Here is a 23,646-nt window from a genome sequence, read left to right as displayed (position 1 = left end):
AGATTAAGGAAAATAAAAATTAAGAGGTCAATGGTTGGACTTGATGATCTTAAAGGTCTTTTCCAACCTCAGTAATTCAATAGTTCTATAGGCAGTGCACCAGCAGCAGTTATGAATGATGTTATGGGATGGACGAGGTGCTGGGGTCAGCAGGGACAGGGGATGGTCCCATTGGTGAAACTGCAACATGGGAAAGCCCAGAGGATTCCCAAGTGCCAACTGTGAGGCCCGAGGTCTTCCCAAACAGCTGAGCTGGGCTGAGCCACTTGGGCCTCGACAGCAAAACATCATCAGCAAAGCAGCTCTGCCCTCAGAGGTGGTATTATAAAAGAAATCTAGGAGGTATGTTACAATCCTAAACCCAAACCAGGCCATGGATATTCCAACCTGCCCCTGGCATGGAGAGAACACCCTCTGGGAGCAGGGCTGAGCCACATCTGCAGAGCAGTTGGCCATCACAGAGATAAGCACTGGAGAAAAGCCCACACGGAATCAGCTAATCCCCTCCTCGGAGCACTTTGGACATCCTATGGAAGATAAGGTACAGAGCCACACATGGGAGGGAGGACAGAGGCATTCCGAGGGTTTGAGGCCATTTAAGCACCACCATCCCCTCGTGCTCCTCACAGCTGTGGGCCCAAGGGAGCAGGGGCTGAGCCAACAGCTGCACCCCAGTGAGGAAAGGCCCAGAGACCTCCAGGATATTTCCTAATCGCTCCCTTCTGGCATTTCTTCACTCCACAGCCTTGGTTGTGCAAGCTCTGGGGTTCTGGGTGACCCAGGGCCATGCCCAGCCACAGGGACAGGGACATACTGTCCTGGGCTTGGTCCAGCTGCACACCTATTCCAGGGAAATTTTGCCACCACTGTCACCAGCATGTCACCAGCAAGGCTGGAGGAGGAATTAGTATGATAGAATCCCAGAATGGTTTGTGTTGGAAGGGGCATTAAAGCTCACCCAGTTCCACCCCCTGCCATGGGCAGGGACATCTTCAACTATCCCAGGGTGCTCCAAGCCCCATCAAACCTGGCCTTGGATATTTCCAGGGATGGGGCATCCACAGCTTCTCTGGGCACACTGGGCCTCACCACCCTCACAGGGAAGAAATTTCTCCTAATATCTCATCTAAACCTACCCTTGTCCAGTTTGAACCCATTCCCCTTTGTCCTGTCACTCCATGCCCTTGGAAAACTTCATCCCCCTCTCCAAGTAACCATGGAATCAAAGAACTCGGTCTCGTGATAAGAAGTCTTGCAAGACTTGGGCAAAGAAGGAAGTGAGGGGAAAAAATGTCACGTGGCCACAAAAAGTTCAGCTCACCCCACAACTTCACATGAAAGCTCAGCAGAAAAAGGGAACAACCACAAATGCCTTGATGCAGTTTCTGTGCTTTTAAACACAATTCTGTTCTCTCTGTGTATCCCTTTTCCAATCAATCCATATCCAGTCCACTGCTGACAGAACTGTTGTTTTCAGCTGTTCAGAGTTATTTAAAACAAAGGTGAACACTACTACAGATGGTCACAATTCCAAAACATATCATATTTGTGTGCAGATTATTTTCAGTCTTTGGTTACTTGAGCCTAGGTTGAGCAAGACCCTGCCATCTGATTTCACTTCATTTTAAAGACAAAAAGCTGGGATATGAACTTAATACTGAAATTTCCAGCTGTTCTACCACTGGCAAGATTCTATTTTGGGATGGGAACCTAAACCACAAACTACCAGGGAATTTGATTATATCTCAACTGGGGAGCCCAGCACATTCAAAAATGTAACACAACCCAAACTTTGAATAAGCTGAAATTTCTGGACAAAGCGCAAGGTGTTGGCTGCAACCTGCAAAACACTTGATACAACTCTGGATTTCAGAGCTGTAACCTGAAATGATCGTATGAAAACCTTTAGGATGTGAAGAACTCTTAAGTCAGAAGTGCCTGTAGAGCTCAAATCTCCCAGGATCACCAAGAAGGACTCGTTATTTCCTGAGGGTTTACCTGTGTGTACTTGTCTCACATCTCTCCCCCAGGGTTATTTTCACTTCCAAGATTTCCAGGGATACAATTCATCTTCTTGGGGAATCACCTGGTCGTGGAAGGTGTCCCTGCCTGTGGCAGGGAGGTGGAATGAGATGAGCTTGAAGCTCCCTTCCAAGCCAACCCCTTCCGGGATGATCTTACCACTCCCACACTTTGTCACTGTATCTCCACATCCAGCATTACATCATTGACCATAATTTGCAGTGACAAAAGGACGCCGCAGTTAAAGTCATTACCCCGAACTGAGAGCGTTGTCTGGCTTCATTTAATCTGTGTCATCTACCAGAAAGGCAGAGCGATGAATGCACACGAAAATCATTACACGAAATAATTCAGCGGGAGCCACAGCGGGATGGGGAACCAGCAAAGGGAGACACCGGCAGGAATGGGAGTTCTCCTGCTGCACTAGAGCAGCAGCTTCCCAAAAGCCTCTTTTTTTAGGTTTGTATCTTTTAGAGCATCCTCTGTCAGCTGGCACTAAAGCTGCCCCTACCACATAGGTGGTGGGAGATATTTTAGGGGATGTTAACACAGGGCAAAAAAGGGCATTAAAATGAAAACAGGAGAGCAAAGTGGAGATTAAAAAAAAGGATTGAAACTCAGAATGAAACCTCATAAAGGCAAGTCACATACAAAATACAGGGCTAAGAGAGCAGGGATTGAACATTCCAGGTGCCTCACTGCATTCCAATCCAGGCTGGAGAGTGGAAGGTGTCCCTGCCTGTGGCAGGGGGTGGAATGAGATGAGCTTTAAGGTCCCTTCCAACCCAAACCAGTCTGGGATTCCGTGATCCCTGCATTTCAGCTTCCGCTTTTGCTGCCAGCAGAGACAGTTGCACAGTGGTTGGACACCACAGAAGCTTTTTACTGGATAAGGAAAGGGAAGCCTCCCACACACTCCCACCTCCGACACCGCTGTCCCAGCAGCCGACCACAGAAGGCCGTGGCCTTTCACATGATCCCCTCAAAAATCCTTCCTTTTCTTTTCCACTGCAATAAACACCAGAGAAGCTTCTTTGCACGCTGTATCCCATCCAAGAGACAAGAGCAATATCCTGAACAAGAGCCCTGGGAGCTGCAGAGACATCACAGCAGCCCCAGGGATGCTCCTGACACCCAGCTGAGCAGCCACGGGGAGAGGGAAGAACAGGGCTCCAGACCACACCGTGATCCCAAGGGAAACACAAGCAGGAGCACACAGCTCTCCCAGGATTCCAGCAAAGGGAAGTCAGTGATAAAATGCTTCTCCCCAGCACTGACCTAGTTCTCTTATCAGAGCTAATAGGGAAGTAGCAATCTGGTCAGAGCTGCTGCCCCAACCCGCTGGATTCCTCTCTCACTCAAAGGTTACACGCCAGCGTTTTCCAGATTATATTCCTGAGATACACTGGAGGCTTTTCTGTTTTTTGGGCAAAGATTGGTGGTTACTAACAGAAAAGGAGCTGTTCCCCAGCACAGCCTCATAGAATTCTCACCAAATCACCACCAGATCCCAGCATTCCCAACCAACCAAGCACCTTTTCCTAACATTTTTCTGCTCACAGCAGAAAAATGCTCTATTTTCATCTCTCTTTTCTCCTACAGCTCAAAGCAATCGAATCTGCCTAAATGAAATAATTTTTCATGAGTTTCTATGTGTGTGATAGAGGAGCTCACCAGTAGCACTAGACCTGACACTCAGCTCATACACAGGATTTATCTGTCCTCTGCGATGGTGGATTTAAGGAGAAGTCAAGCAGACAGCAGTTCCCACGTGCTGGGAGCCTAAAGCACAGAAAGAACAACACCTGCAGGATTTCCCACTCTGCTGGAGTCAAGGAGAGGTGCAGACATGAAGGGAACTCCATTAACACTGTGTTTTCCAAGCAGGGTTCCTGGTAAACTCCAGTGGACCTTACCAGGAACATTTCCCTGCTTCTCCTTGCTTACTTAATTGGATCATTCCTTAAAAAAATCACCAGAGGATTTAGTGAAAGTAGACATTCCAGAATGGTTTGGATTGGAAAGGACCTTAATGCTCATCCAGTTCCTCCCCCTACCATGGGCAGGGACACCTTCCACCATCCCAGGCTGCTCCAAGCCCTGTCCAGCCTGGCCTTGGACACTGCCAGGGATCCAGGGGCAGCCACAGCTTCTCTGGGCACCCTGTGCCAAGGCCTCCCCACCAAGAATTCCAATATCCCATCTAACCCTGCCATTCCCCCTTGTCCTGTCACTCCATCCTTTATGCAAGGTCCCTCTCCAGCTCTCCTGGAGCCCCTTTAGGCACTGGAAGGGGCTCTAAGGTCTCCCTGGAGCCTTCTCTTCTCCAGGTGAACACCCCCAGCTCTCCCAGCCCGGCTCCATGGCAGAGGGCTCCAGCCCAATCCTCAAAGGAACAGACGAGCTGGTTTTTATTTCTCAATTGCAACATCCCTTGGCATTCATAGGAAGAAATTCTAAACATTAAAGGTGTTATAGGAGATCAACAATCTCACAGATAAAAGGTTGCAGGTCCCAGTTCTCCCAGAGCATTGCACCATCAGGGAACCAGGACCTGCAGAACCCTCTGCTTCAAACACCAAATTAATCGGGACACAAATTCCTCCCAGCTCCGGAATAAGGCAGAAACAACAGATCAGCACAACCAAGGATCCCAAAGAGCCTGGCCAAGAGTGAGTCAGACTGACCAAGCGAGGAGCAGCGTTCTCCACATGACCCTGCCTGACCACAGTGGCTCCAAGCTCTGCTGGACCGAGCACAGCTCCCAGACCAGCCGGGAGCCTGCGGAGAAGCCAAAGCTGCCCTGGGGAATGTGACCCGGGAGCAGCAGGATGGCCAAGGGCAATGGCAGCACCTTGTGGATTAACACCACAGCCACACATCTCCTGCTGTAACAGCAAACAGGATGGGCTGGAGCCCTGGAGAACATCTCAGGTAGACTGGAGAAACAGCACAGAACAGTGTGGTCCGTCACTCTGGGATTTCGAGTGGATACACTCTGCTCCAAAAAGTGACGATGAGCTTGGCTGGCACAACCTTCTTCCACTTCTCAACAATACCCACCCAACAGGTGAGGCCCCCACACTGAACTGCTTTTAATGCTCTCAAAATAACCCCAGCAACAGTCAATTGTCAAAGACAAGACAACATCCTCACCCCAGGACGTGGGAGGTTTGGGCCGGACAACGCCGACATCTCGGATTTTAATGTAGTACAAACAAGCTGCAAAATGAATCTCAATGCTCCCAGTTGGAACTGGCGTGTGTTTCTCCACATTTCCATTTGCTGTCCTGCCAGCTCTTCTGGCCAAGCAGCCTATAATTCCAAGAGCACCATTGTCATTCCGTCCTGTTTCCGTAACGTGCAATTTGAAATCAGGGCTGGGGGAGGGAGGACGGGGCCGGAGGAGGCTGAAACTCAAATCCAGATAGTTCAATCTGCTAACTTGATTTTAAATCCCTGTCTCATGGTGCCAATTACAGCCCCCAAACATCTGTTTTAGCAGAGGCTTCCAAGTTCAAACACATTTCCTCTGTCCTACAGATGTTCCTTGTCACTGACCTGTCGTGGGACGACAGTGAGGGGGACAGCCTGGTGTCAAGCCACGAGGGTGACACAAAGCACCTTCCTCACTTCTCCGAGCAGGCAAGAAACCAAAAATTAACTTAGGGAAGTAGGTTTATTCTGCTAAGGAGCTTTAATAAACATTCTAGGCTGTGAAGACAGATATCAGATCCACGAAGGAAAAACATCTTCTTACCCATGTCCTTGACACCTCCACGGCACCACCTCCACCTCTGAGCTTCCCTGACAGGGAGAATCACACCCATCCCAACACTGGGCAAAGGCTGACTCCTTGGGGAATTCTTGGACCTTCAGCTGGCTGCTCTCAGCTGGAGAGCTGGTTTCCAGTGTAGAATTACAGCCTGTACCTTGATGACCTTTAAGCTTTACTTACCTGTTGGCTTGACAGTCACGTTGCTGCACGTGCAACCCACACTTCCAGTCCTTTGGGAATCCCTGTGGCATTTCCAGCAGCTCCGGAGGAGCCCGGCCAAAACAACAGAATTACACCCAGATAAGCCCAGCTGGTTTTTATGGGAGCTTTCAGAGCACTTAAGAATTCCCTGAGTAGAGTAGAAGATGGATGTGGCAAAGCACGGATTCAAAGGACAACAAGATAACCTTTACCCCCAAAGAAACATCAGGGAGCCAAGGGAAGAACGGAGAGATAACCCCAGGGTAGCCTGACCCTAACCTGGGGCATCCACCTTTTACAGCAGCACCTTAAAGCACCACACAGGAAAAAATTGGTCCAGAAAGGAGCAATTTTCCTGGCAGTGGCCAGGAAAAAGATGCTGGAAGCACAGCAACACTGAGCTAGAAGAGTTTTGTACCCACCCTTCAGGCTGTGCTAAAGCAGAATATATTGCAGAGGAATGTCTGGCAACTTGGGTTTGCCTAAGCTGGCTCAGGATTCTCTCCTGCCTTGCAAATTGGTCTCAGCAGATCCAAAAATTCAAATAAACCTTAAAAAGTACCACTGAAAGCTTAAAAAAAATGCAATGCACCTCCTGTTCTGAATGAGACAGCTTTGGGCCTCCAGCCTCCAAGATACGGTATCATTGATATAAGTACTGCAGAAGAGAATTAAGTAAGAAATTAAGAGTTTAAAAGTGTAACAGCGGTCATTTATCCACACGTACACATCCCAACCACATGTGCTGGGGCAAATACCTGAACCATGTGTAAAGCAACAACTCCACTTAGTAGTACATGCTACAAGTAGTACGTGCTAGAAGTATTCCCAGCCTGGGACCTGCCAGACCCTGAGTAAAACGTGTCACCTCACATTCCCAGCTTGGAAAGAAGGATACCAATCTGTTTCACACAGGTATGATGAAAAATGCCAAGGAAATGCCAAGCAGACACCCTGAGTCAGCTGGAGGATCCAGATTCCAGCAGGAAGCAACAAACCACGAGGGATTTTTAAGTATTTAAAGTGGAAAAGGAGGGGGAAAAAAGCGACTCCAGGAGGTAATTCCAGCCCTGAGCAGGTGCCTGAGCACTGAGCCTTTGCTGATGACAATCTTCCCTATCAAGCCATCATCTGCCCAGCATGGCCAGTTTGCCCAGTTCCCAAGGGACATGCTGCTTACTACGGATTGAATTTGTTACAGCCTGCTAATCCCTGGAGCTGCTAATTACACCCATTATCAGTTTGTCCAGCATCCAGGTCTGGCACGCTGTAGGATGTCAAGTCCCCCTCAGGTTTACAGACTGGTTTGGGTTAGCAGGGACCTTAAAGCTCATCCCATTCCACCTCCTGCCATAGCAGAGACACCTTCCACTATCCCAGGTTGCTCCAAACCCCATCCAGCCTAACCTTGGACATTTTCAGGGATGGGGCAGCCACAGCTGCTCTGGGCACCCTGTGCCAGGGCCTTGCCATCCTCACAGGGAAGAAATTCTTCCTTAAATCCAAGTCAAATATCTCCTCTTTCAGTTTGAGTCCATTGCTCCTTGTTCTGTCAAAACAGCTCCTGATGAAGGAATGCTCAGGAATGGGACACTGCAAAATGTGCTGCTTTAACACTGCAGATTTTTATGTTTATTTGGGAGAAACAATGGATTTTCAAGGACTCCGGAACACGGTCTCTATGGCAACTATATGCAGAACCACGGGGAGGGAAGTTCCCGTATTTCCAAACACTCAGAACTGAGTGATCTGAAGTCCATTTCCCAGGGATTATTTAAACCAGGAACTGCAGGCGCAGTGCACTGCCCAGGTTCATACAGGGATGCAAACAAGGAGTAGTTTCAGGCACACCATTCCCATGGAGTTTTAGGAAATCCTGCTCGGACAGATCTGCTAAAAGTGCAGAAATGGCTGCCTTAACATTCAGCTCAGAATCATTACCTATGTGCTTGTTCCTACATAGATGGCAGCCAAAATCTGGAAAATCTCAGGAAAACACTGGTCCTTCCTAAAGGGGACACTTGGGAACACTCAAGCAGAGCTCAGCTACACTCCAAGGAGAGCTGTGAGCTCATCTCAGCATCAGGCTGAGCCTTAATCACTTTAAGTCAGAGCCCACCACTGGTTTATTTCCATTGCTCTTTCAAATTCGATTATTAAAAAAGGAAAACAAGACAAACCTAATTATGCTGGGCTGAGAGGCCCAGCTCAATGTCGGTCACTGCAACTTCTCCCACCAAGAGCCAGACCTCAGACGTCATCACAGGCTCAGCAAAAAGCAGATTAGAGATCACTTATTGTTATCACCAACAAAATGTGGACTGAGACAAAGCCAGTGGTGTTGAAGAAGCAAAGTGGTCATGCTGAAGAAATTGTCCTTTCCCTAGTGCAGATGATTCTCACTCTAAGTCATCAGCATAGAGGAGAAATGGTCCAAAAGGGCACATTTTGTCACTTCCAGACCAAGGAGATCTTTTCTGTCCACCATGGGCACATCGGCAGCCTTGAAAAACCACAGGCTTTTCCCTTTGGAGGCAGCAGCAGATGCCATTTTCAATTTTTCTCTGTCAAGTTCCTGACCTACAGAGCAGGATTTTAAAGTTTTCAGGATGTTCCATCACAAAATCCTCTTCCATTTGAGGAGCACTTTGTGACCCCTTAGGAAGGTGTCTGCTCCAAGGGATCCCCCCTGCCTTACTGGCATCAGGAATTTCATGCGAGGGGGAGTAAAGTAAAATTATCCACTTGCCCAACAGCCACCTTCTACTTTCCAGCCACATCATTACCTCCAGCCATTAATTCTGATTGGATTTATATTCCCTACACAACCCCATGAACACAACTAATGGCTGGTGATAGAACTAATGGCTGGTATATTCCATTAGGATCCTCTCCAGACAATTTGTTCCTCCGAGGACAAGCCCTGCAAAGCTGCCAGTGGAACCTGGGAGCAGCTGAGCAGTTCTGTGTCACGCTGGTATTTCACATGTCTATGTGTGGTTTGAGATGAGAAAAGCCACAAAAAGTCATGTACTGAACAATTATAACCTCAAAAAGAAACAAATAATCCTTTTTTTTTTTTTTTTTTTTTTTTTGCACGGTTACTCACAGGAGGAAAAGCAGAACAAAGCAATCCTATTAACAGATAAAAAGAAAGGGCCCAGTAAACAATTCCCAACCATACTGGTGGAGCCAACACACGCAGAAAAATGGGCTTTCACTGCTGCTTTCCTGAGTCACTCAGCGAAGCCTAAAACCTTTTTCTGCTTCATTTTAACTTGGTGTTTGCCACCACTTGCAACTGTGCAGAATGTGACAAAAACTCAGCAGTTTCCATGCTGTCAGCCCCAGGCCACCAGCAGCCTGACTCTTCACACATGGCTCCAGGAGCTGCCTAAACTGAAGCTCTAAGCAGTTTCTAATCACACTAATTTCAGAGTTACCCACCAGAATACACCAGCCCAGAAATATTAGGCGGGGGAGACTACAGGGAGCGAGCTAGAAGAGAGCACAGACATTTAATTCTTGTTCCTATGCCCTGCAAAGGCTTAAACTGGGGCACTTCAAATCTTCAGTGAGATTCTGTTCCAACACATCCTCAGAGAAGGGCTGAGATTATCACAAAAAGCCTCAGTAAAACAAAATCAAAACAAACAAAGCCAGACTTTAAAAGTCAAGTGAAAATGTGCCTGTGAGCTTGCCCAAGAGGACATTCCTGGCCCTGGGAGTGGTGCACTGATGACCTCACCGGGCTGCAAACTCGGGCCAGGAAGTGTTTCGCTCGTGTCTTCAGAAAAGGAAGCTGGCATCCCAGGGATGTTCCTCGGAATCGATCACCAAGTGACAGCCAGGCCCATAAATTCCCTCCCCATCACAACACAACGTTTTGGTTTAATAAGTCATCTTATGAAGCCACCGTTAAAGTCCAATGTTGGACGTGGCCACCACGATGTCACCGAGGGCGCAGCCCGGCACCCTGCGCCGCAGCACCCAGGGAAAAGCTGGTATTTCCCCCTTCTGCACATTCCTCCTCATTGCCATTAAACTGAATCCCTGCCTTTCGCTTGGAGTGAATCCCAGAAGTGACAGATGCAATAAGCATGAAGATTTCACTTGAAAAAATCCAATGATGTTTGAAAAGACAGCTTGGGAGAAGACAGAGCAATGCCAACAGAGAACACAAATGCTGATTAAAGCAATCTGGATAAAAGGCTACAAGTGACCATTGAAAAATTACTATCATGAAGTGCCGTACTGAAACAAACACCGAGCAAATGCTGCCTGACATGTCCTCGAGTGTGTCAGGTCTTACTGGGGCTACCAAAACCACAGAAATACACATATACCCAAAACAAACAGGCATGGCCACGAAAGTACTTGATCTTCTACCTTTGTGTACACAGTCCTTAGCAAACACCACTATTAGCTGCAATAAAATCTTCCCGCAAGCACACAGCCATCTGGATTCCCCCCCCCTCCTTGAGCAGAAAAGATGATTCAATGCTAGTTATTCAAATGAAAAACGGGATAAACCCTCTCCTTGCCTCCTGCACACAACACCCGCTGCTTTCCCCACATCCAAACACGCTTCTCCCAGGACACGCTGTGCCAGTTCACACCATTTTCCCACACTCCAGAGCTTCCCTCGTGCGTGCCACGGAGGCACACAGAGGGAGAGGATGGAGCCAGGTAATCTGGGAACAGCCTGGCCTAAAATTAAAACAAAATCGGGAAAATCAGCAGCTAACTGAAAAAACCAACTGCAGCCTGGTCGGTTCAGAACATCCCTCTCTGATTTTGCCACCGTCCTTGGTCTTGCTCCCAGTAATCCCCACGCACATCTGCACTAACAGACGTGCTGAGACCAACTCCAGCTGCTAAAAAAACCCCAAGCCTAACGCATATCACTTATCTTCAACAATAAAACTGTTTCCATCGGGTTTACTTTTGTTTCCTGGCGCCTTTCACTGCCTTTTTTTTTATTCTTCTTCTTTTTTCAGACCTGTCTCCTGTGCAATCAGTCAGTTACGGCAACGCAACGTCCTACAGCTGCACCTCTGTGTGATGGTGTCAGACACCTGCCCTTCCCTCGTGCTGTTAATGGAATCTGTGGGAATTTCATAAAGCACAGGTATGGACTAACCTTCAAATTTCAGCCTTCAGCATATCACTGTAAAACAATGTGCCTCCCTGCACAGGAAAACAAAGCCCAGGGACATCTGCCCAAGGCAAGGGGATGGGATGAGATGGTCCTTAAGGTCCTTTCCAGCCCGAACCATTCTGGGATCCCCTGGTGATTCTGTGACATGTCACACAGCCCAGAACTCCACACATCTCCTGCACAGCCTCGACAGAGCCCCTAATAACGGCGTGACAACGACCTGCTCTACAGGGGCCCCCGGAAAATAAACCCAAACTAAACCCCCCATCAGGGCGCTCATCTTTTGTCCTCTGCCATGGTGCACGGCGGGGACGGGCGCTCCGGGGGCGGCACACGCCGGTGGCACCGAGCAGCTGCTGCATCGCCAGGCGGAAAAGAAGGAGAGAAAAAAAAAAAAAAATAAAAAAGAAGAAGAAAGCAAAACGTGCCGAACAAAAGCCCCCCCAGCGCTGTCCCCGCCGCGGCATCAGGTGCGCGGCGGGAGCGCCTGGCGCCGCCGCCCCGCCCCGGGCTTGCCCTGCCCGGCGGCCCCGGCCGGATGCGGATGCGGCAGCGACCCCGCGCCGCTGCCTAATAAGGAGGGAGCGGGGAGCGGCCGGGGCCGAGGCGGTGCGGCGAGGGCGCTGCCGCCGCCGGCCCCGCGCTGACAGCGGCCGCCGCCTCACGGAGGGCTCGGCGGCCCCGCGCGGGAAGGGCCCGCCCGGCCGGACCCCCGCCCTGCCCGGCGCCCTCCCGCGGGCACGGCACCGCCCGCACAGCCGCAGCCTCGCTCCCCGGTGCTTCCCAGTTCTCCCCGCTCGCCCTCACCGCCCCCGAGCCGCACCGCGATCCCGAGCCGCCTCCCGCGTCCGCTCCTCAGCCCGGCGGAGCCGCCGCCTCCGCCTCCTCCTCCGCCCGCCGCCGCCGCCCGACTGAGCGCCGCGGGGTGGGGCGGGGCAGCGCGGCGCGGGGCCCGCCCCCGCATAGACCGCGCCCATATGAGGCCACGCCCTCTCTGATTGGGCACCGCCCTCTCCCTTCCCCGATGGGGCGGGACGAATCGATGAATGACGGCTCGACTAGCCAATGGCCGCGCGGTGCTCGCCACCACGCGCTGTCGCGCGCTCTCGGGCCCCGCCCCGCCGCCCCTCAGCGGCGGGTGGGGGGCGGGAGGTCATGGGGGATCTGAGGGGTCGGTCGTGTCCGCCCTGAGGGACCGGCCAAGTCTTCCCTGTGGGCCAGTGCTGTCCGCTCTGAGGGACCGGTCGTGTCATCCCTGGGGATCAGTCATCTCATGCCTGAGGGATCGGTCGTGTCTGCCCTGAGGGATCGATCGTGTCATCCCTGAAGCACAGATCGTCTCACCCCTGAGGGACCGATCGTGTCCTCCCTGAGGGACCGGTCATGTCCTCCCTGAGGGACTGATCGTGTCCTCCCGGAGGGATCGGCCGTGTCTGCCCTGAGGGGTGAGATGAGCCTGCTGTCCTCAGAGGTAACGCTGAGGAGGACCAGTAGCTCCACAAGAAAACAACCGCGTCACCTCACGCTGTCACACCAAATCACGGTGGCTGTGGTGAAAAAAAGGACGGTGACAAAAGCCCCTGCTAAAGACTGCAGAGCTCGATCCCCGCTAAGAACCACACTTCAACGAGACACCCAGGGCAGAGGTTTGAAACCAGAGGTTCTCCCCATCGTGGCAAAGAGAATTCGGGGATGCTGCACTTTGAGGTGTAAGGTCTGTGTCCGTGCTGTTCTGACAGGCCAGGCGGGCACTTTGCACGCCCACCTGGCCGCACACAGGTGACACCGCCACACTCGGGGCCATTGCGGCCTCAGGGAGCCCGAGGGGCGGGTAAACAACACCCGAGCAGAGCCCACAGCCCTCGGTGTTACCATACATGGCCAAAACCAAAACTCCTCGAGCTTCCTCATCCGCTTGGGCCGACGTTTCATTTGCATGCGGTTTGATGCTTAAGCGGCGGGGGGGGGGGGGGGTGTGTGTGTGATATTTCAGGGGAGCATCACCCCGCTAATTCCTCTTCTAATCTTTCAGAATTTGGAGGGATATGTGTCGTGATGAGCTTAGCTGAGAGCCCTCCTCTTCCCCCACGGAGCTGTGACAGGACCACAAATTACCCCTGTGAGTGATAGCTGCTGTTAAAACACTGGGAAAACCTCGGGGAGATACATTTGTCCTGGTCTGTCACAGCTGATGGAAATCAGAAGGTACAGATTAAACAAATGTTATCCTGCATTTATTAACCTTTGACACTAAATGTAACCGCTGATCCAACAAGCAGGAAAGCCTCTCTTACCTGTTGAGGAACACCTTGATTAAAAAAATGATACACACAGAGATTGGAGTGGCAAGGCTGCACCCCTGCCCATGACATCAATTATCCTGAAATTAATCAATACCTTCTTTTTGAAAACCAGCCCAGCACAATTACATCACCCTGCTCCCTCAAACAATCTCATTAAATCTAAAAGAGAAGAAAACAAAAGCCACCTTGGGGTAGAGCTGCAGGTAACCCAGAGTTTAGGGAGTTTAGGTTGTGATTCACATTTTCCACGTACATACGTGACGTGTTGAAGGTCACAGAATGAGTCAGTGATAGAGCTGAGAGTCCTGCCTGCCCTTGATAATTTATTAGAAGTCTCAAACCTGGGGGGGAGGGGGGGTGTTTAAATTTTATAAAACTGATATTTTAATCATATACAGAGCAATGCTTCAGCCTGGACTGGAAAATAAGAACGAAGACGGCAGCAGCCAGCATTGCCCAACAGCTCAGAAGGGGAACCAAGGAAGATTTTTGGCCTCCAACAGAAAAGAAAGTGAGACACGGAGGACACAAAGTGAAATTCATCCTGAGAAATCTGATTGAAGCCTAATCCTCTCAAGAGCTGCCTCGGGAAGGGTGGATCCTGCAGAGATGGAAATTCCTTGCTCGACACAGCGCTGGAAGAGTCGCTAAGGATGGACTCAGGTGGAAATAATACCTGTGGAATTTTTACCAGAGCTTCCTAAAACAGCTGGATGGAAACACTCCAAAAAACACCCAGATCCTGTCTGGGATTAACAAGCTGTTTAGATCACAAGGTGATGAAGAAATTACAGGAATTTTAGGCTGAATTCTCCAACAAACAGAAGAAACAGCTCAGGTTTTACATGTGCTCTTTGGTTCTGCTGTAACCACTAATTTTCATCACTTCAGATGAGTAAAACCACCCTAACAAACAATTTAAATGTTATCCACAGTGCTGCAAGCCAAACAGCTTGTCAAAATATGCCACAAATCCTAATTTTTCTAGAGGAAAAACACGAAATCCTTACAGCTACAAGGAGCAACACGCCAGAATTTGCCCTATTTTACCAGCACCTGGTTAACACATTTTGCAGAAATTCAGTATTTATTAAAAAAAAAAATCCACTTTTAGGCATCCCACATATTTTCCCCTCAGCTACATCACTGCAGGATTGCTGCAAACTATCTCACAGCCTTTATACGGAAACAGCACCGTGGCTACAGACTCCACCTCTGAAACTTATGTCAGCTGCTAAATTTAGCCTCCTGCAAATATGCATCAATTCCATCATCCCTGCAACAAATCCCCCTGCTTTGCTCCTGGGGTGCGCCTGATGTGCTTCACAAGGACAGGTGTGTCCCACAGCCTTCCCCACCAAGGCCACGTTAATAGTTAGAGGAGTTAAAGAAACACCTGAGGCACCATCTTTAGGAGAAATTTTGATTAATTTCTTCAGTTTGGTGTCTCTGAGACATCCCAAAGGGGTGACAAACCCCATTTTATGAACCAGTAAGGTCACTGGAGGGATGGATTTGTCTCAAACATTTTGTTTTGCTGAAACCCTCATTGCTAAATAATGCTGAATGGAGGGAAATGGCTCAGGGATGGTTTAGAGATGTCACCAATTTAAAGTCCTGTTATTTTGCAGCTTAACTTCTAAATCAAACAAAATATGCCAGACAGGACAGTCTTGAACCCTAGATTTGCAGGTATCCAAGTTATGCAGCTGTTCAAGGACTTTCATGTCCCTATTTATCTATTCATTTCTGAAGTATTTTTATTTACTATTATTATTATTATTAACAATAATAATATATTTACTTTATCATAATATTTATCTACCAGGAAGTACTAGATTCTCCCACATGAAATTTGAATATTTTTCTATTTCTCCTACTATGGCTTCCATAATTAAGGGATCCCATCAAGGCCAGACCCAGCAGCATTGGGAAGAGCTGCTCCTGCTGAAATCAGGAATGTGATCTTACCTTTCACTTAACATTATTGGAATTTAGTGATTTTTAGTGCAGGGAAATGCTCCCTGCCCATAGCAGGGGGTTGGAATAAGATGGTCTTTAATGTCCCTTCCAACCCAAACCATTCTGGGATTCAGGGATTCTCTGAAATCTGAACGGATTGTAGCGAAAAACCCTCTCCACTCCACTTTCTCTGTGTGCAATTAGATTTACTCTCAGCATTAATTTACTTTTTCTGCCTTGATCCCTCCATGTCTGTGGGCACGGAGCGAGTGCCAGGGGCAGTTTCATGAAACTACTCCCAATCCTGGTTTTTAAGAGACATTTCCGCGATCATCAACTGCTGAGCAGCTGCCAAGATGAAATTGTTCTCAGAGCCACCACGTAAGGGCTCTGGATAATGGGAAATCGATTCTGTCTCTGCCTGGGAGGATGTGCTCTGCCCAGGGAAATGTTCCCCAGCTCCTGCAAAGGGTTTGCCTGGAGAGACAGGGAGAGCAAAATCCCTTTGGACTGGCCTTATTCAATCCTTGACCAGAAAGGGGAGCTGTAGAATTAGGGAATGAAGATGAGGAGAGCAAAACGTTCCATCAAACAACAGCCAGGAAGGGAGAAGTGTCTGAGTGTGGTGACAAAGAAAGAGAGAAAGAGGAAAACACGGATTAAAGGACAGGGTTGGGAGCCAGCACCCCTGAGCTTTATTCCCAGCTCTCTGTGACTTCTAGACCCCAAAATTGGGGTCATTCACAACCCCCCCTCCCCAAAGGGCAATAAAATCCACTGTGGTGAGTGAGGGCCTGTGCTGACATCACAGCTCCTGTGCTGCTTGGAAGGGCTGAAGGATGCTGGAGATGGATAAAGAATGAGTGAACATTAGGCCAGGATGTGCATTAATAATTGATGCTATTGTTATTAATGATTTACAAAAGATTTCATCCAGCACATCTATTACTGCATCTCCCCACTCTCACACCTTTTGTGCAGCAATATCAGTGTCAGACACATCCCTCCCAACTCAGCTGGAAGAAAGGCATCAAAAAATGATCTTTTACAGCAAAAAGAAACCTCTAATTTCAAGTTAATCTATTTCCTCATGTATTTTTCTCCATCATTAGACAGGATTGTGAAATATATTTTGGCTTCTCTTCTATTTCTGCAGTGAAGGGGAGGTAGGTCCCAATACCTAATTAAAATGTTGGGCCACCAAATAAACCCAAAGCAATTGCTTGCAACAGATGGGATTTCCTTTGTAGCTGTCTCCGGATGATTAACGAGGAGGAGAGAGACAAGAAAGCAGAACTGAGGAAAAAAAAAAAAAAAAGAAAAAAGCAGGCTGTATTTTATTTACAACATTAATATCCTGGGATTGACAATTCCTAGCATCCTGAACAGCAGGAAAAAATCAGGCAGGCAGGGAAGGAGCCAGGGCTGGGTGCTGGGGTTCCTGGGCACTGATCACAGAGCCACACTATTCAAGCACTTTGGAATTCTTTTGCCATCTCCTTCTGTTTCTCTCCCTGCTGTCTAGGACCAGGTTGGACCAAAGGTGCTGGAAAAATCAGAGATATAAGAAAGGAAACACATAAGGGTAAATCCAGGTGAGGTGCCCATGTTTGAGATTTGGAAAGATCAATGTTTAACCCAGTTTTTAAAACCCCAACAGAATGTCATGAATAAAGCAAAATGGGAAGCTGTTCCTGCTCTTCTTCGTGCTCCAGTGAAAGTTGTCCCTGCCCATGCACAAGGGGGTGGAACAAGATGGGCTTTGAGGTCCCTCCCAACCCCAACCATTCCGTGAGTCAGTGATTTTTTTATTGCAACACTTCAGCACTAAAATATCGTCTCAACCCTCCCTCCCTGTTTCTTCTGGAGAACAAGGAGGTAAAACTGTGTCAGGAGGGATTGGGCTGCCGCTGGTATTGCCTTGGGGAGGGAGCTGATTCCTTGTATCCCTTCTTCTGCATGACCTATTCCATCCACCTGCTCCTTCCATCCCGGGAAGGATGAGCTGATCAAACATCCCAGTGCTCAGTGTGAGCAGAATGCTCCAGCTCAGCTGTACCACTGACACCAGACAACCTCCCCCTCCAGGAGTGTGCATTTCACACTCAGATACCACCACCCTGCTCCATGCCCTGAGCCTGGCAGTGCTGGCAGTGACAAATATCTCCCACCTCTATTTCTTTACATCGTGCAATGTGTCCTCAGCTGCTTCCTGAGAGCACAGGAGCTGTTTGTCATCCCTGCAGGGAGTTTGTCATCCCTGACACGCACAAACTGTGGCACGTTCACGCTCCGACTCTGTCGCGACAGTAACTGATCACACCTACTTTTTAAGCAAACTCAGTTCAAAGCCACCACAGATTTCCTGTGCCTTAAAACACTTATTTTCCCTTATAAGGAAATGCACAATTGCAGATTGTCACTGAACAGAAGATGGGAGTTAAGCAGCGTGGGTCGGGTGGCTCCTTGCGGGATCCAGACTCTCACACAAACACTCATTTCTATCCATCCTATTTCTGCAGAACTGCTGCTTTACCAGGAAAATTTCAACAGGGTTCACTTCTCCATATTTCTTTCAGTGAAAAGGGTTTCCAAGTTGTTGTCATTTTCCTGAAAGGCTTATTCAGTGAAGTCACAGTGCAGAAGAAAAAGAACTTAGAGAAAAATAATGCTGCTTTTTTAATAGCTAAAATAAAATTACATTGGCTCACCCAGTGCCTGGAGAGACAGAGGCAAATAATCCCACATGGCAGTGGGAGGACGTGTCCTATGGACACTGCTGCACTGGAGCTGCTGTGAGAAGCTGTAAATTGTACTTATTCCTACACACGAGTCTGACAAAACAAATTTTTCTGCAAAACAGTTTCACTGCACCAAGGGCTTTGAACCAACACCTGATTCCCATCTCGCCTCCTTAGGAGACTCTGTGTACCCTGAGCACATCCCGTCTGTCACCCAGCTGTTCCCAGCAGCTATTTCCCATCTACGGCCTTGTTCCCACCTGCCCTGGAACAGCGACCCCCAGGACCCCCAGCCCCACGGCAGAGCCTGGACCTCTCACTCCTCACCTTTTTTGGGCGCTGGTGCTGCTGCTGTCCCCTCTGACGCCTTGGGCTTTTCGAAGGTTTTCTTGGCATCGGCAACTTTAAGCACATTCTCATCCTCCTGACTCTGCCTCCCCTTCCGCTCCGGCTCCTCCGAGCCCCCTCCTCCCGCAGTCCTGCCTCCAGGGAGCAGCTCCGTGCCCGCCGCTGCCCACTGCTCCCTGCCAGCCTTGGCCTCGTCGCCGAGGGGCTCCAGCAGCGCCTCCGTCAGCGCCACAGCCTTGCTCATACTCAGAGCCAGACACTCCTTGCTGTGGGTCCTGACAGGGGGGGCCGGGGGTTTTTTCTTCGGGATGTAGGAATCGAGCTCATCAGCTTCACCTCCAAGCTGCTCCCTGCACTCCGGGAGCTGGCTGCTGCTCTGTCTCGAAAGCTTCCCAATGTCTCTGGCCACCGAGGGATAATTTGTGACCGCAGGGACCATTCTCTCGAGGCTCTTCATCATCTGCTGGTCTGGCTCGGGCTTCCTGGCCGGATCCTCCTCGCCGGCTTGGCCGTTCTGGCACAGGTCAAGTGTTCCATCGGGCTGGGGGGTGAAGCTCCGCGCCTGCCTCAGGCTCTCAGCTGCCTTGCTGCTGTCCCTGGGGATGTAGGAGACAGGTGTGCCTGCCTCTGGCTTGCTTTGCAGGATGTAATCCATGAGGATGGCGTTGCGCTCGAAGCTGTCGGACCTGATGGGCACGGTCGGCTTGTTGCCCTCCGTGGGGCTCTTGGGGCTCAGTTTGGTCACTTGCCTGCTCTCCACGCTGCTTTCCGAGTCCGAGCGGCTCATCTGCCTCCTCAGCGCTCTTTCCAAGGAGTTGAGCCTGCTGAGGCTCGGGCTTGCCACCTTCCCATCCCCCGTGTAGCCCTCCTGAATCAAGGGTAGCGTGTCCTCTGTCTCTTCCCATTCCTCCTCAGGTTCCGTTTCTGCCTCCTGGATGAGGCGCCGGTACTCGCTCTCCTCCAGCCTGTAGACCACCGGCCTCACCGTCCTGCCCGTGCCCACCCGCCTGGGCACCACCTCCAGCTCATACACCTTCGGAGGGGCTTCTCCCTCCCGCCCTTTCCTGCACCCCTTGGACACGGGATGCTCTTCCAGGTACAGCTCCCCTGCCGGTCCCCGCTGCCCTCTCTGCCCGCTGCTGCTCATCTCTGACCTCTTGGCAGGGCCTGCGGTGTCGCTGCGGAGGTCGGGGAGGTCCCCCCGCTCCCGGCTGTGTCCCAGGCCCTCCTGGCTGAGCTGCAGCAGTGGATAATCCTCACACGTCCCTGCGGAGTCTCCCCTGGAAGCTGGGCAGTCTCTCCCCCTCGCCTTACTTGTGTCATCCCGTAAATATCCACGGTACTGCCAGGTGGAGGCTTCCATGGCTGGGGGCTCTGTCACTGTAATTCCTGGTTCCAAATGCTTTGGGACTGGCCAGCCAAGATTTTTCCCACCTTGGGTCTCGGCAGGCTTTCAGCACCGCCTCCTCCTCGCTCCGCTCTGGGAGACGGCGGCACTTGGAAGCATCAGAGCCTGGGTCATGTGAACCGGCGTTCCTTGGCCTCATGGCCAGCGGAGAGGAACACCCCATTGGCACGACGGAGCCTGTGCTCTGCCACTCCTGACACCGCACCCAGCACGGCTGATGCCACGCTGGTCCCTACCCATACACATTCCACCTGGAGAGCTGGAAAAAAACCCTCCAGCTGCTAATTTGCTGGTCCATGGCACTTCACAGTCAGGACTTGCTTCCTTGCATCTCCATCCTTCTCCAGGGATTCTCCTCTTTCCCCAACCTGCTCCAGCAACAGCTCCCCACAGTTCTGTGCAGCAATCCTGGCTTCCCTTCGATTTCACTGCTTCCAGAGGGATTTACTGCCAGGCTGTCTGGGCAGGATCACGTCTGCCAGCTCCTTGTGTGTTCCATGGAGAGGTGGAAAGCCGCATCCGTGCCCCTGGCAGTGTTCCCTCCTCCCTGCCCTGCGCCCGTCAGACGCAGAGCGGCTCCCCCAGTGCTCCTTCCTTGGAAGCAGCACTCAGCCTTGGGCTGTGTCCCAGAGTTTGGAGGAGAGATGCTGCCTGCACAGAGCACGCGGGGCAGAGCCGGAGCAGCTGGAATGATCTGCAGGAATACGTTATGGCAAAGGGAATTGCTGTGACAGAGAACGGCTGCCCGAGGTAAACACAGGAGCCCAACAGCAGCTTCAGACATGACTTTCCCTGCAGAGACTCTGAAATAGAACTTATCAAAAGTCCATATTAACCCTCTGACCATTTCTCTAAATAACCCCCCAAGCAGAACGTTCCTCCCTTTGGACAACCCTCCGGAAGGCGGTGGAGCCGGAGAGCTGGAGGGCTCTAATCCGTTTGTACACAGCTGGGATGCCTGGCATTGCAGCGAGCCGCAGCTCCCAGCCCGGCCGCTGCCCCTGCACTTTGCCTTTTATGGTTCCCCGAGCCGGGAAGCATCCCGAGGCGGGATGCAGGAAAACACCTAGGTCATCCCAAAAGAGGTGCCTGCGCAGGCACCTCTGAGGTGTCGGGGCTGAGTCACCGCAGTGTCACCAAAGAGTTGGCAAACAGGACCTGACCCCAACCCAAAGGCATCCCCTGATATTCCATAAGGTAGGAAAATCCTGCAGGGCTTCATCCAGAGACCTCAAGGACCCAGGCAGCCTCTGAGCACCACAGACACACAGCAGCTGCATGTGTGACACCTGGAGCATGGTCACAATGCCACCATCTGATCCTGTGTCCTGTGTCAGGAGTGAATCCCTGCCACTGCCACGGGGAAGGTGCGAGGGATGAGGGTTATCCCAGCCCTTGTCGGCCCAGGCCCCTTGCTGGGACAGTTCTTTATCAGTGCACATTGCAGATCTCTGCACAGACAAACCCCCGTTTGTTTCCACTGGAAGTCTTAAATCCCTGCCGAGGCTGCCCAGAGCAAACACAACCAATTCCCAGCGGGATCAGGGCTGGTGGCCGGGCTCCTGCTGCTCCTGCCAACACCAGCAGCAGGAAAACCTGGCAGCAGCAGTCCTGACAGGTAGAGAAATGCTGAGCAAGATGTGCTGGCAGGTGCAGGATTGAGGAATTTCGCAGCCAAGCCACCTATCCCGTGGGATGAGCTCACTCAACATTGGCACTGTGACCCGATCAATAATTCCGGGTGTTCCTGAGCCCTCATGGCAAAGTCAAATTCCTTCTGGGTTCTCACAAACCCTCATGATTTGGGGATATCGTGGGTTTGGGCTCGTCCTGTGTGGGGACTGCAGAGCCCGGGGTTGGTGTGGAAGGGGCTCAGCCATATCCTGGGACCTGCCCTGGGAGTTGTGTCCCATGTTCCAGGGAACTGCTCAGAACTCTGACACAGCACCAACGTGGTTCTGCTCCTGAGCCCTCTGCATAAAAGGAAATGGCAGCTGCTGCAGCATTGCTGCTCCCCGTCCTTCAAACACAGGGAGGAAGAGACTTTTAGGGAATACGCACCGAGGCCGGAGCAAACCTGATGGGCAGCACGGCTCAGCCTGTGCCCGCTGCAGGAACCGGCTCCTCTGGCCTTGGCGGCACCAATTCACAGCTTCTGTTCAAAAAAATATTTACATTTCCACCTTTCCAGAGGCCAGACTTGCTGTTCAGCCACGGCCCAGCAGGAATGGACACAGAGGCAACCTCCTGGGGCTGCAGGCAGCTGGAGAACCACTGCCAGACAGCAGGTTCTCCTCTGCCAGTGTGGCAATGCAGCCACAGCCCCCAGGGACCTTCCTGTGGCCTCTCTGTGTGCTACAGTCAGTCTCACCCTTCTGCCAAACCTCATCTTCTTACCCAAAACCACCATTAAAGTACCTGCTCACCACCCCAACTCCACATGGAACTGGGAAATGCTGGCAGGGAACCATCCTCCCAACAGAGGGTCCTTGAGGAGATCAGCTTTGGAGCACCTGCAGCTCCTCCATGGGGGAGAGACAAGGGCCACAGCTGGACCCTGCACCTTCCCACCACCCCAGTTCCCAACCAGGAGCACCCAGTGCCAGGCTGCCCCTGCCCACAGCAGCTCCAGGCTCAGGCCTCTCCTTTGGTCAACGGGGCTATAAATAAACCCTCCCCAGTCACCGGAGAGAATTTGTGTTGCTCCAGATGTTGCCTGGTTTTGCCATGGCAACATCACAACAGGATGTAACATTTGGCCGTGAGGAACAGCTCCGAAAAGGACCAATTTCCAATCCTAACAAGAACAAAAACACCAGCCAGGGACTCACCAGCAGCCTGGGCATGCTCCAGCCATTCCACAGTCCCGTCTTGTGGTTCCCCATATCCAACTCACAGCCACCTCTGGAGCTGGGAAGGGCTCCGTGGGGAGGCTCCATCTTTGGGAAGCTGAACTGAGCACGGAGTGATGTCTCCATCGACCGAGTCAAGGGATGTGTGAGTTAAATGAGCCAACAGCAAATATTGACCCCAAAACGGTGTTGGCTGTGGGACAGGCTGTGCTCCAGGGTCTCAAACAACAGTGGGAACCTGCTCTTCCCACTCCAGAACTCCAAACTCAGCACAAGCTTCCCAGCTCTGAGGAGAGTTAACCCCGGGGGTACAAGCCCCATACGCCCCCTGCTCCCGCTGTTGTCCCTCCCGTGCCATCGTGTCAGCACATCTGGGAAACTCCAGGGAGGCCTTGTCCCTCTGCTAAGTGCTCCGTGCACATCCCTGGTCCTGGATCAGGGCAGGGACAGATCTGCTTCCAGCTCCCAGTGCCTCAGCTCCTGCAGCAGCACCTGCCCGGGCTGCTCCTGCACCTGGAGATCCATCGCTCCCCTGGGGATATCCTCAGGTGAAGGAGACCTCAGCCCTGGCAGCCCAGGGCAGCGCCCTCAGTCATTGGCAGGTGATTTCCCCAGCCAGGGAGCTGCTGCCCCTGCTCCCTGTGGGAACTCCTGGACTTCCACACCTGGGGAGTGGCTCTGCTGAGGAGATCAGCACAGCCCACGTAGCTGTGACAGCATCAAGGCCCTCCTCTCCCAGGTGGGATTTTCCAGGCTTGGCAAGGTGCGGGTGTCACATTTTCCTGTGCCACTGCTCCACTGCTGGCATCTTTTCCAGAAGGTGAGCGGCTTCTCCTGAACTCACTTTGGGGTCTCTGAAGGAACCCGGTG

At 51.2% G+C, this 23,646-nt stretch overlaps 1 protein-coding gene across 3 annotated transcripts in view; it reads right to left on the bottom strand.

The window, feature by feature from the left end:
- CORO1C (coronin 1C) overlaps positions 1 to 20,031 on the bottom strand; it is a 48,244-nt gene extending 28,213 nt beyond the window's left edge. The window contains exon 1 of one of the 3 annotated variants that reach the window (XM_066200170.1): positions 18,496 to 20,031. In XM_066200170.1, the coding sequence (XP_066056267.1) occupies positions 18,496 to 19,879 (1,384 nt within the window). In that variant the 5' untranslated portion in view covers positions 19,880 to 20,031. Of the gene's footprint in view, positions 1 to 11,969; positions 12,067 to 18,495 lie in introns of those variants that run through there. The other 2 variants (XM_066200171.1, XM_066200172.1) reach the window with 2 other exon arrangements.
- Between the last annotated feature and the right edge of the window lie 3,615 nt (positions 20,032 to 23,646).

Source organism: Chamaea fasciata, unplaced genomic scaffold (assembly GCF_029207755.1).
Source record: "Chamaea fasciata isolate MVZ Bird 193981 ecotype frontalis unplaced genomic scaffold, bChaFas1.0.hap1 SCAF_18, whole genome shotgun sequence".
Taxonomy (NCBI): domain Eukaryota; kingdom Metazoa; phylum Chordata; class Aves; order Passeriformes; family Sylviidae; genus Chamaea; species Chamaea fasciata.
Note: the sequence above shows the minus strand (reverse complement) of the source record. Positions and strands in the feature narration are given on the sequence as shown.